Source organism: Pteropus alecto, unplaced genomic scaffold, assembly GCF_000325575.1.
Source record: "Pteropus alecto unplaced genomic scaffold, ASM32557v1 scaffold75, whole genome shotgun sequence".
NCBI classification, from domain to species: domain Eukaryota; kingdom Metazoa; phylum Chordata; class Mammalia; order Chiroptera; family Pteropodidae; genus Pteropus; species Pteropus alecto.
In genome coordinates, this window is record NW_006440638.1 from 17,276,516 (window position 1) to 17,296,967 (window position 20,452).

A 20,452-nucleotide genomic window follows, 5' to 3' on the forward strand; every position below is an offset into this window, starting at 1 on the left:
GTTTGTTTTTCCTGTTTGAACTCTATTTATTTATTAATAGAGTTATTGCCCTATCTGAAGAGTAGATTTTGGTCAGAAACCTAATGAAAGTAGAAGAGGTCAAAATAGACTATTGAAATGAAGAGTGTTTTAAGTCATGTAGCTATTCTATTTGGGCAGTTCTTAAAAGGGGGAAGAAACTCTTGAGGGAGATTTAAAACTTTTTGTTTTACATAAAAGATTTTAAAAAAATAAAAGGATCTGAGTTGGCTTAGAGTAAAACGACAAATTAGTAGACTAAAAGAAAATAGAAGACTATATTTTGTAGATAAGCCAAATTCATGGTCTTGTGCATCAATTTTACCCGCTAAAACTCACATGACAGTGCGTTTAGAGTTTAATATTTTCTTGTTGTCTAAAATTGGCCATTGCAAACCCTGGTTTCTCACATACCCCATCCCTACCTCATCCTCAGCCTATTTCCAATTTTCTCAGAAGTAACAAAATAATCTCTTAATAAGTTTAAATGTGATTAAAAAGTGTACCCACACATCCACCTTACCTTTTTGTTTGATGGAAAGGGAGAATGAGGCAGAGAAGAGAAAACTATAAAGAAAATGAAAGATTAGTATCCTCATCTAAGTCTTAAGTTGTCAAGTCAAAACACCTTGTACATAATTCAGAGAACTGTGTCCATTGCCTTCTCCTTCATTCATACTGCTCCCTTTGCATGGGAAAGACCAGATATCTGGTTTCCAGAGTATTAGGCTTTTTCCTCAATACTTAGTAAAATTTATTTTTTGAAATTTGGAGAAAAATTGCAGCTCTTTCTGATCCTTAGCATTTTGTAGTGTAATAATTTCATATACTAGCAGTGTTTCAGCAGAAAATGAGCTTTGAATATTTATGCATTCGCAACAATCCAAGAAAGACTGTGGAAACAAGCTCTTGAAACAACCTTTATTTTGAAAACCCCATTATTCTAAAAAAAATTTACAGATTCATAGTTTTCATGAAGAATAAATAGTAGGTACAGTGCACCATATGGAAGGGGAACTAAATTGGTGGGGGAAGGTATGAGTAGATGACATTTCTTTTTCCTTGTCTGATTCCCACTAATTGTGTACAAAAATATACATTAGATACAGTATTTCTCCCTTCCTTAAAAACAATATTTGGAAATTCCTCTGCAGGGCTAATTTGCCATGAGGAATAGAAAGACTTTTAATGGGGTATCCTGGTCCCTATGGAGTGCAATCTGTTATAGTCTACAAGGAGAGGAGGGGCGGAGAAAGCTATGTGGGGGTCAGAAATAGTCATCTCTGGGAGTTTTTGAGGTATTAACTAGAAATAGGAGAAATAGCTGAAACTTAGAAATACCTTTCTTTCTGCCTTAAATCATAACCCAGGGTATATTAAACTTACGCTATCTTTAAAAACTATTTAGCAAGTGAGTTTAGGGGAGAAAAACTGTGAACCTTCTTTGAGATGGTTAAATTGCTATTCATTTTATATTTTAATCTAACCTACTGGTGATTTAATTTACAGAACTCAAAGGAAGTGTACGCTCAAATATTTGAGGACGTTAACGTATCAACCACTGTTTAATTTTGGAATGTGCCTACTTGCTTGACACAATATTTTACCATCTCAACAAATGTTTAGCCTTTTTTTTTCACTTGACTAAAGAGAAATAAGTTTCACATTGCTTCATTCACCTTCTTATGTGCATATGCTGGGAAAGATTGGATGTTAAAAAAAAAAAACTTCCTCATGTTCCTTTCTACTACATCTAAATCTGTTTACCAATTCAAAGCTGCTAAAAAGCCCTGCATTCTCTTGCTAAATCAACTGGATGGCTAGAAACCAAACTGTAATGTAAGAGGGAAAAAATTATCAATTTATTTTTGTGACAGAACATTCTTGAGAAGGTATAAAATTTTTTCGGGTCTCTGCCAGTTTTCTTTTTTCTTTCTTTCTCTGTCTTCCTCTTTTAAAGGCTTTCAGCTTTTAAGCCGATACTCTTTATGGTTATGTAACAGTTCTAATATTTTGTGACATTTTGTATTGTGACACTATAGATGAAATTGTCATCGGACTGACACTCTGTGCTGTTTATTCCTTAATTACAACTGTTAACACTGTAGAGAACTGTGCTAATCTGCCAGCACATATTATGAAAACAACGTTATTGTTACCCATACCAACACCAACTCAACAGGATATTTCCAAGATGGTAGTTTAAAGGAATTTATCAGCACAATGGATGTTTCAGTATAGTTTGTTTTATTGCTCACCCTATTGTCTTCTTTTAAAGACACGAACCAGTTTGAAATATAAATCTTTTATTGTAACATGGTACAGACTCCCTTTACTAGCAGGAGCTGCCTCTATAGTTAGAAAAATTATAATTTTTTTCATGTACTCGAGCAACTGTAGACTGAAGAATCTCAAAGCTGGTTAGGGTTGTGACCCAAAGCTTTCTGACTAACAGTTGTTTCAGAAATAACGAAAATAGAAGGCAGAGGGAAAGGCAACTTTAAAGATAAAGAGATGAGAGGGGTTATTTGCACACACATGGTTGGTAATCCTTAAATAACCCAGTCAAAATCCAATAACCATTCCAGATCTACTAGGTATCCTTTTTCAGAACCAAGTCTGAGCCCTGCTGAAACTGGCTACTTATAAAACGCTTTATAGTTCAGTTTTTTTCCTGCAGAACTTTTAGAAGTTTGATTATCTACGAGGGACAAAATCTTATGAATCTATTTTCTCATAAATATTATACTAAAGCAATTAAGTGTCACTGTCTTTTCATTTATTAAAAGAAACTATAATAGTGAGAAAATAACCACTTGGATCCTATGACTTGTCTCCATAATAATCGAAAAGTAAAGATTCTAGAAAATGTAAAATCAGAACTACCAAGTGGTATTTACTATTTAGATGAGAATGACTAAATGTTTTTTTAAAGAACACACAACACTCATTTAGCAATTTATTTAATAATCAGTCCGCCTTTCAATATTAGTTTTTAACACTTCATTTTTAAAGCAAATTCATGACCTCGATATAGTAGTAAGTTTCTAAGTGATAACCTGAGACTTGCCAGTTAGATTCTCATATCTTTATTGTCATTGAAGAGGTAGTGGGACAATATGAATATATTCGATTCCTAAAATTCCTGCAATTACCTGCAGATACTTTAACATTTAGCTTTACTAAACAGGTTTTTGAAAGAGTATGTGAAGAAGTTATTGCTGTGTTTCATTCCGAGTAGTATTTTATGCTTCATTTTGATTTTCAACACCAATAGGATATGGTGCTCTTCCTAAAAGAAATTGTTCCCATTTGGGAATACATTCTTCTACTGATGCCCAGTAAAGAGTCTGGAAAAAAAAAAAAAAACATCCAAAAGTAAAAAAGCATATCAAGCAATTGAACTTGGCTCTTCATAATAGTCTAAATGTTTATTCACTTAAGTGTGTATGTGCGTGTACACACACACGCACACACATATATGTAGAATGCACTTCCTCTACAGAATATTTTATGTTAATTTTAGAAAAAAATCTGGCTACTTACTAGTGTTAATTTTCAAATTTCTCAGTAAAACTAGAGCCTGGCAGAATTACAGGTTTTAGAATTTTATTGTGATTTTATACGCCCTCTTGTGGCCAACCTTGTGATTATTACCGGTATTATTCATGGCTGCACGGTCATTAAATGTTTTTGTTTAATTTTCCAGATCCCATACCAAATGATTACCCATACTAAAACTGTTACAATAAAATGATTAAACATGAACGACTGCTTTAAAATTAACATAAAAAGATTTGACCTGAAATATAATCAGGAATTGAAATGTAACTAGTATGTTATAGTATGGGTTTCAGGCAAATTGAGCCCTTCAGGCAAATTGTATGGAGAAAACATGAAAAAAAAGTGCATTCAATATAGCTTTTAGAAGAGCACTTGATAAGAAAAAATTTTAAATTCTTCTCAAGTTTTTTTTGTATAATGAGAAAATAATATCAAGATTATCTAACCATTTTTAATTCAAATAACTTGAAAGTTGAGATGCTATATTATTGGCCTAACTGTAGTAGTCTATTAGTTGTAGAAGCTCATACAACATCACCATATCACATCTACAGGCTTTAATAGTTTCTTGGGTGACTACCTGAAGGAGTCCAAAGAAAAGTAAACTGCCAAAAGCTCTTTGTCATAGCAGGGCATTTTATATTAGATCATCACTATCAATCTCATTTTGGGAAATTCAGCCAAAGAGACAGCATTAAAAACACATAATTATTCACTTTGACTATTAAAAAGAAAGTTGAAAATGGTGAGGGATTCTACATATATATACATCTATGCATGTGGTCTGAGAAACAGCCTGACATACTTAAAATAAAGGTCATCCTGCTGTGCAAGACTAGCTAAGAAAAATACCAACCGAGGCTTGTGGTTGGGAGTTTCTCCACCATTCATGGCTGGATTAACCCCTATTGTGTGGGCCCTGTACAGGCCAGAGTAAGGTATTGGAGAATTCAACAAAGAAAAAGACATGCCCAAGGCACAACTTTGTACCAGAGTTTCTTCTGTCCTTGATCACTGGCTTTTCTTATTACTCTAGATGACACAGAAAATCGTGGGGCAAATTCTCAGCTTTTAATTTTGAGTCTATTCACATTCCTGGTTAGGCAGCCAGAAAACTGTTTGAAAAAGGTCATTAAAATATAAAATCAAACTATTCTATATGTAATAAGTTCCCTTTCATCAAAAATACATTCATATGCCAAATATGGTTTATTTTTGCCAACCAACTTCCCAATCTGTTCTTGAACTGAGCAAAATAAAACAGACAAAAGCCACACTGTACTGCATAACATGTATTTCAATAGTGTTGGTTGAATTTTTGGTAAAGGGACTGAACTACTTCTAACATTAGCCAACAGGAAAAGCACTTTGGTTAGGCATGCTGTCATCTTAAGATTTAGGGCATACTGTCTGTTATTGTTCAACAGGAGAGTTATTTCTAAGTAACTAGGTGAAAAGACACAGAATCTTTATAAAATTTTCACTTTATAAAATTTTTTTTTAAATTAAGATACTTACCAATTACCTACTATGTACAAAGCATGGCACTGCAGACATATAAAGATCAGACACGTCTTGTTTACTTTATTGAATACATAAATATAGGAAATACACATAACCACTAGATAATTTACAAGGCACTACTAACAGAATAGGGTTCTCTTCTTTTACCTTTGTTCCTTAAGATTCTCACCTCAAGAGAAACCACCTCGGGCAGTGGAAGTGGTTGAATTCGGGTTTGTAGAGACTTTTCTGCTGCTTCTATATCCTGTAACAGACGTAAGCATTTTAAAAAGAAAATGTATTTACACAGCACACACAAATGGTACCTGTAATAGCAATATCTATATCCCAAATCTCACGCCCCAGCTCTTCTCTGGATACACAGTTTGAACTGATGGAGGGGCACTGAGGTAGAAGAACTGATCATTGCTTAATTAACCAGTTTCGAATAGAAAATTCAAGGTTTCTTATTTTAAAATAAAAGGGGGGAGTGGTGGTACTTCTAAGTTCTGCCTTTTCATTTTAAATAGTAAATGCCAATAATCCTTGCAAAAAGAACTGTTCAAAGTACTAACTTAGCTCTAAAATAATTAAAAACAGCCAGATGGATAAAACAGTCAAATATTCAGATACTAAAAAGTCAGATACCCAGACTCACACTGCTAACCTTCAGAGTCCATCCAATCATGCAAATGATGTATTAATGACACACATTTCACTTGTTCAGTATTCCACTTTAAAATTTTATACTTATGCAAATACCCCATATATACATAAAAGGTCAATAAGGTACTTCAGTACTTTGCAACAAGAACCTTTTCACTATACTATTTAGATTTTTAGTACTAGACTTCTAAAGTAATCTCGATAGGTAGGTAGTATATCATTCTGCTGGTGGTATTTAAGCACTGTGCTTTAATTTGAAGCATAACTTTTAGATGTGGGTGCTTTCTCTTACGGTCGCAGAAACACAAGGGTAATAAAACGTAATTCATACCCTGGTATAGACTTCTCCTTGATACATGCATGAAGTACACGCCCAGATATGTAGTACTGTCCAAGTTGTTCCCAAAACATTTCAGTTCTGTTTAATAAATGCTCCCCAAATCAGCGCTTATGTTGCCTTGTGCTTGCTTATGTTCGTCAGGTTCACAGAGGACTTGGTTGAAGGCTGTGTAAATTTTGTCTCTCCTTTGAGCTTAGTGAGTTGATAGAAAAGAGAACGTCCTCTGATCCATGTATAAGCACTAGAGCAATCTAAGTACAGGGCTGTTGGACAGACGGAGAGAGATGGAAAAGGGCGTGGGAGTGGGGTGTGAAGAAGCCAGTGCTGAACAGGAGAAAAGAGATAGCAGATGGTAGCGGCGGGAGCAAGGAATGGGTGTGAAATGTAAAAGGGAAAAACAGGAAATTCCCTAAAGGGACTCCCCAAAGTTGCACAACCATTAATGCACCTGCTGTCTAGAGGAAGGTGATTTGAAGGGAGAAAAACATCAATTCAAGGATAAAAATCCCATCTATTAACATGTCTATCCCATAGGAGAAGTTTAAGACACATGCTGAAGAGTTTTGATCCCAATGCTACAACAGATAAAGAAGACTAACTCTTCTGTGATTACACTGAGATTTTTACAAGGTCCTGGAAAAAAATATTTTTTACTTTTATAAAACAAATAGAATAAAATCACAGCCCCAATTATACCATTATTCTAAGAACAGTTATAAAGTTATTGTTAATGGTAGATCTAGGTGTCACTAGCATCTATAGGCAAAATTAAAAACATTTTTCTTAAATACCAGAAAATAAGGATACTGAATATCTCTTATAGAAGATCCAATTTACAAATGAAAGAACAGATATGAGAGGTACACATGGCCTGATAAAGCAAGCCTATGATTAGTAATTTGACTGTCTTCTCTGTAGCATTTCCACAAGAGATTATCACCCTCCAGAGAACTCCTTCCTGAAGTGAGATTTCACTTTCTTAGATGTTTTGCTTACCTCTCTGACTCCTACTTCTTTTTCTCCTCAGCTGGCTCCTTTTTTTCTCCTCCATCCTAAGTGTGGGCTTTCTTAAGATTTGTGACATCTGTCTTCATCTTATTTTTTCTCCCTCCAAAATTGTCTCTTCTTTAGCTTCAACTATTCATGTAGAAGGATGGATAACTTTTCCTTCTAGCCCTATTTCTCAACCTAATAAAATTAAACTCATCATCTTCCTAAAAATGTACTGAATGTTTAGCAGTGGGAATTCTTCTCACCCAGACACCTATGCTATATCCTTTATCTTCAGCTCTTCTTATTTCCTGCCATTTAAAAAGTCAAAGCTTCAGGATGTCTCCTCTAGCCTTCCCATGTCATTCCCAATGCTAAGGCCTTATTATTACACTCATTCATTTAACAAATACTTACCGAATACTTACTTGGACTTATGCCTAGACTATGTCTCTCTCATTCTACTTCAGTCCATACCTAACATGGAATCGATTAGTTTTGCTAAAAACTACTTTAAATATGTTCTTACCTAGATTGAAAAAAAAAATTGATAGCCACTACACAGAAGATGAGGTATGAATTCCTTAGCCTGACTGAAAAATTTCTTTGACTATACATTGTCAGAAGGAAAAGACTATGTCTTATACAACCTTTAAGCATCCAAGGTTCTAACAAAATGCAGGGTATGTACTAGGCACTTAAATATTCATTAAGTGAAGAAATGACTAAGGTGTCAAAGAGTCCTGAGTATAAACCAAAAACTTTTTTTAAAAAAAAGGTACCCAAGAGGGTGGGAGGAGAAAAGGAAAAAGGAAAGAGAGGCTAGCCTTACCTGACTATACCTTGTTGTTTTGTAGATTTGCCACTAGCCCATTTAAAACTTTATAGTTATAGAACAAATGAAATAGCAATCCCTAAAAGCTGAAAACAAAATGAGACAAATTTAACTATCTAGTTGGTGGCATAACCACACAGAGAAGTATATCTAAGAAGCAGTCTTAGAACATAGTATTTTGACTGAGCATCCCTAGTGGGATACACCCTAAGACAAAAAGAATTGTGCAAAGTGTCTTACTGAAAACCATTCTCAGTTATCATATTGTGGGTGGCACTGTTTGTGTCACAGGATAAAGTAAATATGTAGTTATGATGGTATTGGAAAATTCTTTGGGAACTGAGATTTTTGGTTTGAGAAATGAAAGTTAGAGGTCAGAGACTGGCGATTTTAAGTTAAAAGTCTTAAAATCTTGTAATAGAACTGGAATGATTGATATGAGCTCTTGATATAGTTTATCTTTAAAGAAAAGTTGTAATAAACACCCCTAGTGCCCAGACTGAGAGCTCTAAACGTATTTCCAGCCAAAAGGATCCAGGATTCCTTGGAGCAATGGTAAATTCCATGTCTGGGGAGCAAATGCACACAATGAACCTGGAAGATTCCATCATACCAGAAAAAAAGGAAACTATAAAGACTTAAGATCATGTCAAAGGCATTCAGGGGCTAACTTGAAGAGGTTCCCAATTGGTAAAAACAGGACAATTTGAGCATCAAAGGAATAAAAATTGAAATAGATTGAAATAATACGAGGTCTAAAGATTGGCTTCAAAATCTGAAGAGCTGAGGTTGGAGGAGAAGGGTATATAGATGAAACAACTCTGGATGTGTTTTGATCATTATTGAATCTGGGTGATAAGCATGTAGAAGTACATTCTTCTATTCTCTCTTATACATAGGCATGAAATTTTTCATAACCATTAAAAAACACAATTTTCAGTGTGGACAATGGTGTAAATGTTACTCCGTAGCAGGATTCAGCAGCCTGTATAAATGAATTGACTCATGATTGAGAAATGTAAAATATGAGCCCAAAAACTCATGTACTAAGGTCTCTTTCTTTTCCCCTTCCACACACACCCCCTTCCTTCCAACCTAGCAATATATATCTCCCTGTAAATATAGTGAACCTAGCTATGGCTGGGCTGGGTTTAATCTTTTAATCTGCTGAAGGGGTAATTTCTAGGATTGAAAAAATAAGACACTAAAGGAACACTTAATCATTCATTAAACGTATTTTCCATTGAAATGGAGAAAATAAGAGTTGTGAGGGAGAAAGAGGAAGATGTGGACTTGTAAGTCACTGGTCATCCTGGCTGGCAGTTTGTTGAAGGCTCTAACTGTCCCATGAAGCCTTCCAGGACATGCCTCAATGGAAGCACTCGGTGCATCGCTAATGTGCTCTAGCACTCCTCCCACTCGTTTTTACCCTGAAGTGTTTGTCCGTCTTCCTCATGAGATGACATGCATTACCCCAAAATTGCCTATTCGTGTAAAACTAAATTTCATGGAGAGAAAGGTGAGAGAGATGACAGCTTATATTATGGAAATATTTATAGAAACAAAATCCTCTCTCTTACAGATCCATACCAATTATGTTTTTAAAAGGCAGATAAATTTCATTTTATTAATACTAACAGGGAAAAATCACTCAGCCTGTTTTCAAAGTCCACTATCTTTTATGATATATACTGACTAAACTCTCGCTGTGAGTTCTCTTTCCTTATATTCATATTGATTCTTTTACTAATATGTTTGAATTTTTGATGGAATTAGTCTCTTCCTTATTGCTAGTCTTTTAAAAACATTGATATTCTTTGATATTCTTGCTAATTTATTATTCCAAATGCATTTATAGAAATTTTACTGGGTTTGATGTACATTTTGTTGGGACTCTATTAAACCTAAAAATAACTGTGTAACTGACTTTAGAAAAATAATAGTCTCTCTGGACAGGACTAACGCATGTGTCTCTGCTTAAGTTTTCTCTTAAATCTCCCACTGAAGTGTAATAATTGTCTTTACTACCAATCATGCATATTTCTTGTTAAGAGCATTCTCAAGTATTTTATAATTTTATTGCTATTGTGAAGTGATCTCTCATATTTCCAGCTGTATGTATAGGATTGCTATTGATTTTTATGTTTACCTTCTATCCATTAATTTTACTCAACTCATAATATACTAGCTTTTAAAACAATTTTGACTTTTTTAAGTATATAACTATACCATTTAAAAATGGTAGTGTTGTGTCTTCCTTTCCAAAAGTTAAAATTCATTCCCTTTTAGTGTGTATTATATTGGTCAGAACATCTAAATAAGGCCAAATAATGGATGGTGATAGATGTCATCCTTAGTTTGTTACTATCTTTATAGGAATGCTTCAAGTTTAATGGAAACATTTTTGAAGCATGTCTTGTACTTAAGTACATATCCTGATGTAGCTTAACGTGTTCTTGACAAGAGGTATTAGGAGTAGTTATTATAATTTCCACATCTCTAAATTAAGGGATTAGAGCAGATCAGTGGTTTTCCCATTTCCTTAGAGCCACAGCAGGGCAAGCCAGGAGGGGCTGAATGAGTGGGGCTTTGGGTCAAAGCAGGTCCACTTATATCTATTTTATATCTTTGTAAAAAGTTTTATGCTAAAAATATTGAAAATCTTTAGATGACAATCTAGTCTTTAAAGTCTCTCCCAACTCAAAATTCTGTAATCATGTCCTATTTATTTTACCTTCACAATAACTTCTATGGCAGAGCCATTAAAATTATTTCCCAAGTTAAAAAAAAATATGGCATGGAGACATGAAGTACAGCATAGGGAATGTACTCAATGATATTGTAATAACTATGTATGGTGCCTGAGTACTAGGCTAATTGGGGGGATCACTTTGTAAATTATATAAATGTCTAACCATTATGCTGTACACCTGAAACTAATATAAAATAATTTGAATGTAACAACTCTAATTGAAAATTTTCTAAAAAATAGGGAAAGCAAGATAAAAAATTGCATATACAATTATTCAAAGTTTGCCAAAAAAGGCAGGGAAGAGACTGCATCTGTAACAGCAAGCACTGTATCTGGAATGTAATAGGTGCTCAATAAATGTTTATTAAAAGACTACAAGGAAATATACAAAAATGTATTAATTTCTGGATGGGCAGGATGATATAAAAGTTATTCCATCTTTGCTCTTTCAAGTTTTTTTAGTGAGACTATATTACTTTGATAATCAGGGGAAAAATACCATATGACACTGATTTCTCGTGACTATGAAACTAGGTTCATTATCTTCCTTCTAGATATGACAACAATTTCATAGCTACTATTAAATGCAATGTCTCCATTCTTTAAATCGCTTTGCATATAAACAGCGAATGAATCCTTCTTAAATACCCACTCATATGTTTCTTATATGATTCTATTTTTCTGTTGCTCAAACATTTTCAATACTATATTATCTCTATATTTCAAGTCTCAACTTATTCATTTGGTCTCACAATACATATCCAACCTCGTTCCCCATGATTTTCCAAGCTAGTTAGCTCATGGTCCCATGAACATTAATAAGACCACTCATTCTTATGCTGTTGGCTCTTCTGTAAGAATCCAATGGAATGCCTTGCCTTCTGCCTATTCAAACACAGCTCCAGTTTAGCTTCCTCTCTGAGACTTCCTAGAATATTCTAGCTCTCAAAGATTTTTTACATGTACTCCTACGAGTGCTAAGTATTCCATATAACTTTATGTTTGATCATATAGTCTCATGTTTTGTGTGAGACAATCTTACATCATCAACTAAGCCTGTTAGCTATTTGATGTAAAGAACTCTGATTTATACTTGTTTTGTTGTCCCCACTTCCTAACCAGAACTAGCTCAATAGTAACAACCCTCTGGGTATTCATCAAATGCTTGCTCATTGAAAGGAAGCTGCTTGAAAACCAAATATTCCCTGTACTTGCTGCAGGTAAATGGCAAACAAGCCTTCAAGCCTTCTAATTTAGTTTTTCTGACTTTTCACAGCAAATTTCAGATTATCCTATATGTTTCCATTTAAAAATAAATATTGCAAACACCATTGGGCAAGTAAGACATATGGCAATATAGAATGCTTTGGTAGCACTATGGCTGTGACTTAAATTACTGTGGATCAAACTGCCAGAAGCTGAGAAGATAACTGAATTTTCCTCTTCCTTTATCCTCTAGCGAGGACAGAAGATAACTATATCATGCCTATCGATGAAAATATTTAACAATAAAAAACTGAAAACACTGCTTTATAACTTAAATAATATAGCCTTACTACCAAATGTTTTAGTCATAGGATCTCTTGGAAGCTTGACTGGAAGCAAACTTTTAGGGTTTTAATTATGGATGAAGCCATACAGTTCTGGAAGCAAAGTATAGCAAGCAGCGAAATATGTTACACATACGATTTTACTCCAAGTGGGCACATTGGCCAAATGGTAAAGCCCTACACAGTCACACACTTTGACCACCTCTGAATTACCGTCAAGAGATCTTGGAAATCTCTTTTCTTAGATATGAATTCTATGTGTTGACTGTGGCCCCAGTAGACAAAATCAAATGGTTCTTGTTTTTATGATGTTAGTTTTGAGTTAGCTCTAAATTCGACAGGTACTTTAGTTGGATCTAAATTCATGATATGTACTTTATGGTATTTTAGGATCTCCCTACAAATAGAAGTTAAAAGGTGGAAAGCTACATCTTGTATTTATTACTTCTTGCACAAAAGATGACCTTAAAATTCCTTCTGTAGTCATTGATTTTCTGGTTGATTGAAAACATTTAGCTTAAGCTAACTTCAATTATTTTCATTTTAATAAATGAGACTCCATATGCTAATTATCCAACTTCATTAATTCTATTTATTATTCATAACAAAGACATATAAATCAAAATTCACTTAAAACCTTTTTGCGAAGGTAGGGAAAATCTCTATACTCAAGTCATGGAAACTTACCTTTAAGAGGCTAAGGTTCCTTTTAAAGGCAGTCTCAGCTGCTTGAATCTGAGATGCTTTTTCCTTGTTTTGATCTCCGAATTTACTCTCCATTTGTTGAAGTAACATTAATCTTTGTGATACTCTAGAAAAAAATAAAGATTATTATATAGTTTTCTTTAAAAGAAACATTTTATTGTTTGACCAATATAAAACATTCATTTCTTAATTGTACTTCACTTCTAGTTCAGCCTATTTTGAAAGCCAATGACTATGTCAATTAATAAGTCATTGTAAAACAGGTTGTTCATAAGTCTTATAGCTGGGTAAAATTATTTTTATTTTATTTTCATTAACATATATACTGTACATATATGCTTCTGCCTTTTTTAGCCTCTCTGGTCTTTTAAATTATTTTAGTGTTGAAAATGTGTTTTAATTTTTGGTGAAAATGTAAACTGTAATACATATCCCTTTGTACACATACTTATATATACCTCCGCACACACATACACTGATATAACTTGCTATACAAAACCTTCTGCTTAACACTTCAATACCCCTGAATCTCATGTTACACATTTAGAATTGTGCTAAACTTCCATATGTCTGAAGAAGCAACAAAAATATTTTTTTCTTTTTCTGAAAGAAAGATGATGGTTCCATACATGAGAGGCTGTGTATATGTATGCATACTTACAGCAAGGTAAAACAGTAATTGAAGAAAGATGTAAAAAGTTGTAAGTAAATTATCAAACTATTTTGTTATCTTTAATATACTTTAAAAGTTTTTCACTGGTCAAGTGTTCATTTTACAAGTTTTTGGTCCTTTTAAATGATTAATAAGTAAATATGTACAATGATAGAAAATACGTAAGTGGTATATATAATAGCCTAACCATTTCCCAAATAGTTGTGGAGATTCTCAAGAAACACTGTGTTTCATAAGGCTACTTTTGAGGATAGAACTAAAAAATTGGTATTTGAACAGTCACTTTTGTAAAGAAAATATCTTAGAAGGCCAAGGAAGAGGGCCTGGTAATTAATTAGAGAAAAAGAAAACATGAGAGCCCACAGACAGAGGTTGAGGAGAGGTAATACTAAATATAAGTGCAAGACTGACTATATAATTTGCAGGGCCTAGTACAAAATGAAAATATGGGGTCCCTTGTTAAAACTAACTTTAAGACTGCAACATTAGAGTATTAAACTAAGTGCAGGGCCTATGGCTGCCCAGATCACATATTCATAAAGCTGGCTCTGGGTAAGAAGCTTAGAGATGTCCATTAAATATCAATGTGTAGCCTAGGAAGGGTGAGATGATGGGTGAATTTATCTAGATATTAGTAATGAAAAGTAAAAAGATATAGAACATAAGTATACCGTTTAATCTTTGTTATTCTTAAGATACAATGACATTCCCTTATACTAAAATCTCTCAAGTCAGGAAATTAAAATGACACACTTTCAGATTTTTAAGACTTTCTGTGCACACAATGTTTTACTAATAATGCCAGTACAAGTTACGCATTTAATTAGCTTTTTAAAAAACTTACATTTCTTCATGTCTTTTAGAAAGGCGAATTTCTTGAGTAAAGAAAGAAGTCATCTTTACTTAAAGCTGCCGTATAAGCTTTCTGCTAAATAATAAAAACATTTAAAGTTACTTATACCACATATCCTCAGTTTTGCAACTTTTGATCATTTTAATACCTCAACCACTTGTTCTCTCAGAAGGGGAAAATAAAACTTGAGATATAATAATGTATAAAATGAAAAAATGCATTTAAAAACATTTTTATATACAATGCATAGTTCTTATTCCAGATGCATCCAAGACTATCATGAATCAGGTAAACTCGACATATTTCAGATTTCCCCTCTTTTTTCCCCCACACTTTAACCTTGAACAGAATTCAAAACAAGCAAGCAGCTGGCACTAAGACTAGTAAACATTTTCTTGAGTCAACAAAAAGAAAAAAAAAACCACCTTGTAAAATTCAACGCAGGAACACCATCCCTCGTGCATGTGTGTGCACACACACACACACAGACAAAAAGGCAAAAAAGTATGAAAACCAATTGGAAATTCATGGTCTTTCCTTTCTTGGAAGACTGCTCAGTCCCATCATCTCTTTTCCAAATGTGAAAGTATTTTTTGCGTGTAATTGTGGGGGAAAATACAATTGGTTCCTTCACCTTACCCTGGCTGGTTAGGACTGTCATTTGGGAAATTTAGGAAAGCCCATTTTCATGGCACATGCACAAGTTCACCTCGGCTGAAGAGGCTGAGCCAGTACAGATAGAGGTCCAGCGAAGTGCACTGAAGGCTCGGACTTGAAGGCAAATCATCTGGTTGGGTGCAAAAATTCAAAGTCCCTGCCGTAAGGAAGAAAAAGACAAATGAAATTCCTTCGTGGAATGAAGTATCAGCTTTCCTAAATGTTATGAAATTAAACACTAACTGCTAATCGCCTGAGTGTCCTGCGCTGATGAAAAGACTGAGATCTTCCTTCAGCACATACGTATTGAGTGTAGGGCGCTGAGCCCAGCCAAAGAATGGGAAACACCACCCGGCCCTCATCAGATTTCCTCCTCAAGGTACCGGGATCTTGTCTTCAGCACCGAGGACAGCAATCACTCGCCCCAGCAACGGTCGGGTTACAGATATTTTCTGCTGAAATCACTGGAGGCCAATCCTCGCTGCCTTCCTCTCAGTTTCCAATGTAGTGTTAAGGAAATCCTGGAAAGTTAGTCCATGGTAACTTCTTTTCTATTACGCCTGCCATCAGGACTTGAGACAAACCCCACAAATTATGCCTTTCGAACCGAAGATCCGCACCGTCTCAGAGTCATCAGCCCTCCGACCGCCCCAACTCCTGCTTACACCCAAAGGACTCACGAACTTTCCTCATCGCCGCAGTTTTTGCCTCTTAAATAACATTCTCCTCACTGGCCCTGCAGGTACCTGCGCCGCCTCAGACAGTCAGAGCACCCACCCGCGTGGTGATGCTGTGGGACTTCACTCACCGATCCCCACTCTGACCTCTTCCGGAAAGGCGCCAGCGTCTGTGCAGAGGCTGGGTCTCCGCGCAGGCCTGGGCGTGGCCACGCCACCGTCTTTGCGCATGCACAGCCGAGCTGACATCATCACGGCATTATAAAAGGCGGGCCTCTGGAGCGCGAGGTTAGTGAGGTGGCGCTGTTCTGAGGCGGGGGTCCTCTGAGGTAGCCATACCGAACCCTGGGGAAACTCCGTTTGGCGGAAGCTCAATTTCAAGGCCTTTTATGGGACCTGAATATGTTCAAAGGCTTCAGAAAGTGAAGCTGATTTCTTAGAAGCTAGAATGTCACGGTGGACTGTGGACATTAGGAAAAACGTTTCAAAATAGTCCAAAGTGTTTGAGTGGACGTTACAGTCAGTTAAAGCACTTTACTTAGAATAGCTTCACCCTGAGCATCCCATACTGAACAGAGGAGCGAAGTGCCTGCTGGCTTGTTCGCATCCCCATAAGGGCAGTGATGCTGATTGTTCACATCTTGAGTTTGTGTGTCATTCACTGTATTTACGTGGATTATTTTATTCATCGAATCCGCACAATGCCCGGTGAGATATTATTTGACAGAAGAGGAAACAAGCTTGGTCATTTATTTAGGTCATAGCTTGAAACCAGCAGAACTTTTATTAAATTTCTCATAGCCCTCAGGACACACACTTGGGAATCATCCTTTACTGCTGCTGTAAAGTGCATTCAACATCTTTCCCTCACCCTCACCCCCACTCCAGTTAAATAACTCTGAGGTATGTGCTACTATTCTTAATTACAAAGGAAGACCGAGGTTCAAGAGGTAAAATTGTCTTCTTTCCAAAGAATCTTGAGTTGGTAAAGGGCAAAGAGCTAGGACTTTAATCCAGATGGTCTTTTTTTTTTTTTTACCTCCCAAAATACCTACATATAATTTAGCTCTTGCTTCAGGACTACAGCACTTAATGTTTCCTTTGCTTAGAAAACCTCTTCCCCAGATACTTACATAGACTCAGTTCCTCATCTTTCAATGCGATTTCCTCAAAGAAGCATTTCTTGAATCTCCAGCATAAGATTACAACTCTACCTCTTCTCTCTCTGTCCTTCTCCTGATTTATTTTTCACTACAACGGAGCACCATTCCACAATTCTTATAATCTCTTGTTAGTTTGTTTTCCAGTTGTACCCCTTACAGGAATTTGAATACCCTGAGAACAGGTATTTTTGTCTTTTTTATTTGCTGTTGTGTCCTCAGCAACTAGAATTGCCTGACATAGAAGTGCTCAGTAAATATTTTTGAATGAATGGATGAAATAATTTCCTGAAATTTCATTATAACGTAACAAAGGTCTGTCTTCAAGTGGTAGGACCTTTGACTTAGCTGTTCCACAACTTTATTTAGTAAAGAGGAAAAATAGACCTGTGATTGGTCCTGTGTTCTAGGAATGAATTAGAAGTTTTGCATTGTCATAAGGCATTCTCATTTATCTTTTACATAAGTTTACAAATAAAGATTTTTTTCGAAGTTAGTAATGTGTTGCATGAAATAGAGAACAGAGTGCACATTAAAGCATCTGTATGTTGCTTAAAACAAACTTTGCTCACCTCTCTCCTTTGTATAAGTTTGCCTAGTGACACAGATGGGACAAGTCCAGCTCTTTGAACTTTAGCCCAGCGTTTTTAGGTCATTGTCTGGTTTAGCAGTGAACCAAGGAATACCTTGGAAATTTTCACGCAGGTTTTAGGAGAGCAGTAATCAGGAACACATCACAGACACTTAGAGGTTATCTACGTAAACATAATTTATAGCATCCCAGAAAAGTACTTACTCTCTACTTAAAGCTCTGCTGTGATAGCTCCCCTCCTCATGACAGAGCTCACAGGTGAGCCTTCGGTGAGACATAGGGCTGAGGAGGAAGACTCTGGCAATTGCAGACTATCTATTAGTATACATCTTCTGTATTTATCAGATGAATTTGGGAACTTTCTGAAGTGAGGTATTCATGACCTACTATGCAAATTATTGCAACCTTCTAAGTAACACCTGGGAATAATGAGGCATTCTGTAAATGTATAGTGAAGTTAATATTTCCTAATCCTGGACTAATTCTGTGTAACAAAATGCTATAATTGTCCCCTTAGCTTCTTAATTATTTAGAAAGAACTGTGCCATTTAGTCATAAATTCTACAAAGATATATTTATTAAAAATCTGTAAGATATAGTCTCTGCCCTCACGAGCCTAGAATCTGGCCGGGCTCTTAAGGTATACAAAAAAAGCTACATGATGACAGCTGACAACATAAAAATGACTAATATTTATTGCATGCTCATTCTGTACTAGGCACTTTGCATGAATTGCCTCGCCTAATCCTCAGAACAACCCTATGAGCAAGGGTGCTAAATTCTAACTATCCCCATTTTTATAGTTGAGAAAATAGGCTTAGAGAAATGACTCAAGATCACATGTCTAGTAAATGAACCTCAGCTTGTTCGATATTACTAGTCCAAGTAATTATGTATGTTATATTGAGAATGTATAATTAAAAATATCATGCAGATTATAAGGCTGCTAGAGAAGAAAGAGCACTATGAGTTGGAATCATCTAGACAGCATTTTGGAAGACAGGTAGATTTTGAAAACTGGGTGGGATTTAGAGGTCTGTTTTTGTAGTTGGGTGTATCAGGTGACAAGAGAGTGGAGCATGAAAGAGGCAATGTGCACAGAAGTGTGTACATGAGAATACATCTGGGTTGAGGGCCAGTGGAAAGGAAGCATTGAGAAGAATTTTCTCCTCATTTCCCCCAATTTTGAAGATTTCATTTCTGGTGTTGGAGAATTTTTAAATAGAGGTTAACAGTAATGAGGAGGAGTTCTTGGAGAAGATGAGACTGATAAATAGAGAAGGGAAATGAGGGCAGAAGGAAGGCTTGAGGATGAAAAAGGAAGGACAAGCTTTATAGAGTAAGAAATAATTAAAAGAATTGCAAAATCTTTGACAATTTTAAAGACTCCAAATTATTATCAATAAATTCCAATAGTTTATAGAGAATCTTTTTATACAGTCTTTTTAGACCTTGGGTTTAGGTTTACTCTGGGTAAGCAATTACTAAGAAATAAAGACCTCTTACCTGAAATGGAATTAGTTTATCTTCCTGTTTCAGGAAATCCCAGGTGAATTTGGTAAAATGGGTACAATTGCCTGTACTGCTTCTCTTCACTTTGAAATAAAATCATTAGAGGTGCCAGGTAGGTACTAGACTAGGCGGAATCACTTTGTAAATTATATAAATGTCTAACTACTAAGTTGCACACCTGGTCACCTGAAACTAATATAAAATAATATTGAATGTCAACTGTAATTGAAACATTTTTTTAAAGTAAAAAAGAAAATCATTAGAATTTTACCTTTTTCCATAGTTATAGACTGTCCATTTTGCTATGGAAGAATATTCCACATGCAAAATATATCTGAAATACTTTAAACTGGCCTTTGAAGGGTTTTGACCAGAGAGAATTTACAACTAGATACCTCTTTAGGATCTTTCGTCAACCTACAACCAATCAGATAAAACTCTGCAATAAAGAAATCATTATCATAGCTGGTATCTACATTTTTGGCTGAGAGAACAAGGCCATTTTGATAAAACTATGTTTAATCCTAGAGATTTCTAGTGAGAATTTGTATATACCTCTTCCTTCTAGAGAGAGCAAATTAAAAACCTCACTAGTTCTAAGCATTAGCATTTTAAAATTGAAATCACACATGATAATTCTTAGCAAATCATTTGTGTGTTGTATACACAGTAAATATGTATACCTTTTAACTTCCCAAATATCAATAATTTAAAACTCAATATCCTTTGTCTTAAACTGACACCCTTTCAATTGTATATAATTTATAAAGGCTTTTTTTTTTCCCCCCCGGTAATCCCATCTCCTTGATTTCCCAGCAGCTTTTATTATATTCATAGTCTCTCTGTGACTCTTTAACTCAGGCTTTTCTTGAAGTAGGAATTTTCTCTTTCATAGCCTTCCCGTCTGATTATTTTCTTCATTTTTTATCCCTTTTGCTGTTACAGTGCTATAACAACTTTACTATTAGTCTACTATTGAGTAAGCAATTAAAAACCTTCTGAAATGCATACTTGACATAGTAAGCATTGTATTATGTCATGCTCACCTTTTTGTAATGCTCTGCAACCGTAGTTACTGAAAACATTCAAGGCCCCTTGTGCAAGCCATTTTTTAAATCTTTATTGTTTGCTATATCAATTCACTTGAAAACTTTGATATAACTTCCTTTGAAAAAATAAGAGTTGCAGCTTTACTGCATTGCAACTTCTGTGTTTCAAGATATAATGGTGTGTAAAAATATTGTTAGAAAAGACTTGTAGGTTAATGCGTTTGGAAAAGATAATTTGTTAAAAATCCATATCCTTCATTTATATGAGAACAGCATGAAAAAATGTTTTACCTACCTTTTAACATTTCATGGGAATACATTTCTTCTTTTGCTAGAGCACGAGGACTTATTTCAAA

At 35.2% G+C, this 20,452-nt stretch overlaps 1 protein-coding gene across 13 annotated transcripts; it reads right to left on the reverse strand.

Annotated features, from left to right (window-relative positions):
* Positions 1-2,964: 2,964 nt before the first annotated feature.
* Positions 2,965-15,997, reverse strand: CUNH3orf14 (chromosome unknown C3orf14 homolog). Of its 13 annotated transcripts, none has more exons than XM_025050843.1 (7): positions 15,915-15,975; positions 15,490-15,627; positions 15,159-15,263; positions 14,441-14,521; positions 12,906-13,029; positions 5,254-5,350; positions 2,965-3,368 (listed from the first exon to the last, which is right to left on the reverse strand). In XM_025050843.1, the coding sequence occupies exons 4-7, from the start codon at positions 14,491-14,493 to the stop codon at positions 3,283-3,285; spliced, it is 360 nt and encodes a 119-aa protein (XP_024906611.1). In that variant the 5' UTR covers positions 14,494-14,521; positions 15,159-15,263; positions 15,490-15,627; positions 15,915-15,975; the 3' UTR covers positions 2,965-3,282. The 13 variants fall into 13 exon arrangements, with proteins under 13 accessions (XP_024906611.1, XP_024906610.1, XP_024906613.1 ...); XM_025050842.1 differs by having other exon boundaries at positions 14,441-14,524; XM_025050845.1 differs by having other exon boundaries at positions 14,441-14,524; positions 15,853-15,943.
* Between the last annotated feature and the right edge of the window lie 4,455 nt (positions 15,998-20,452).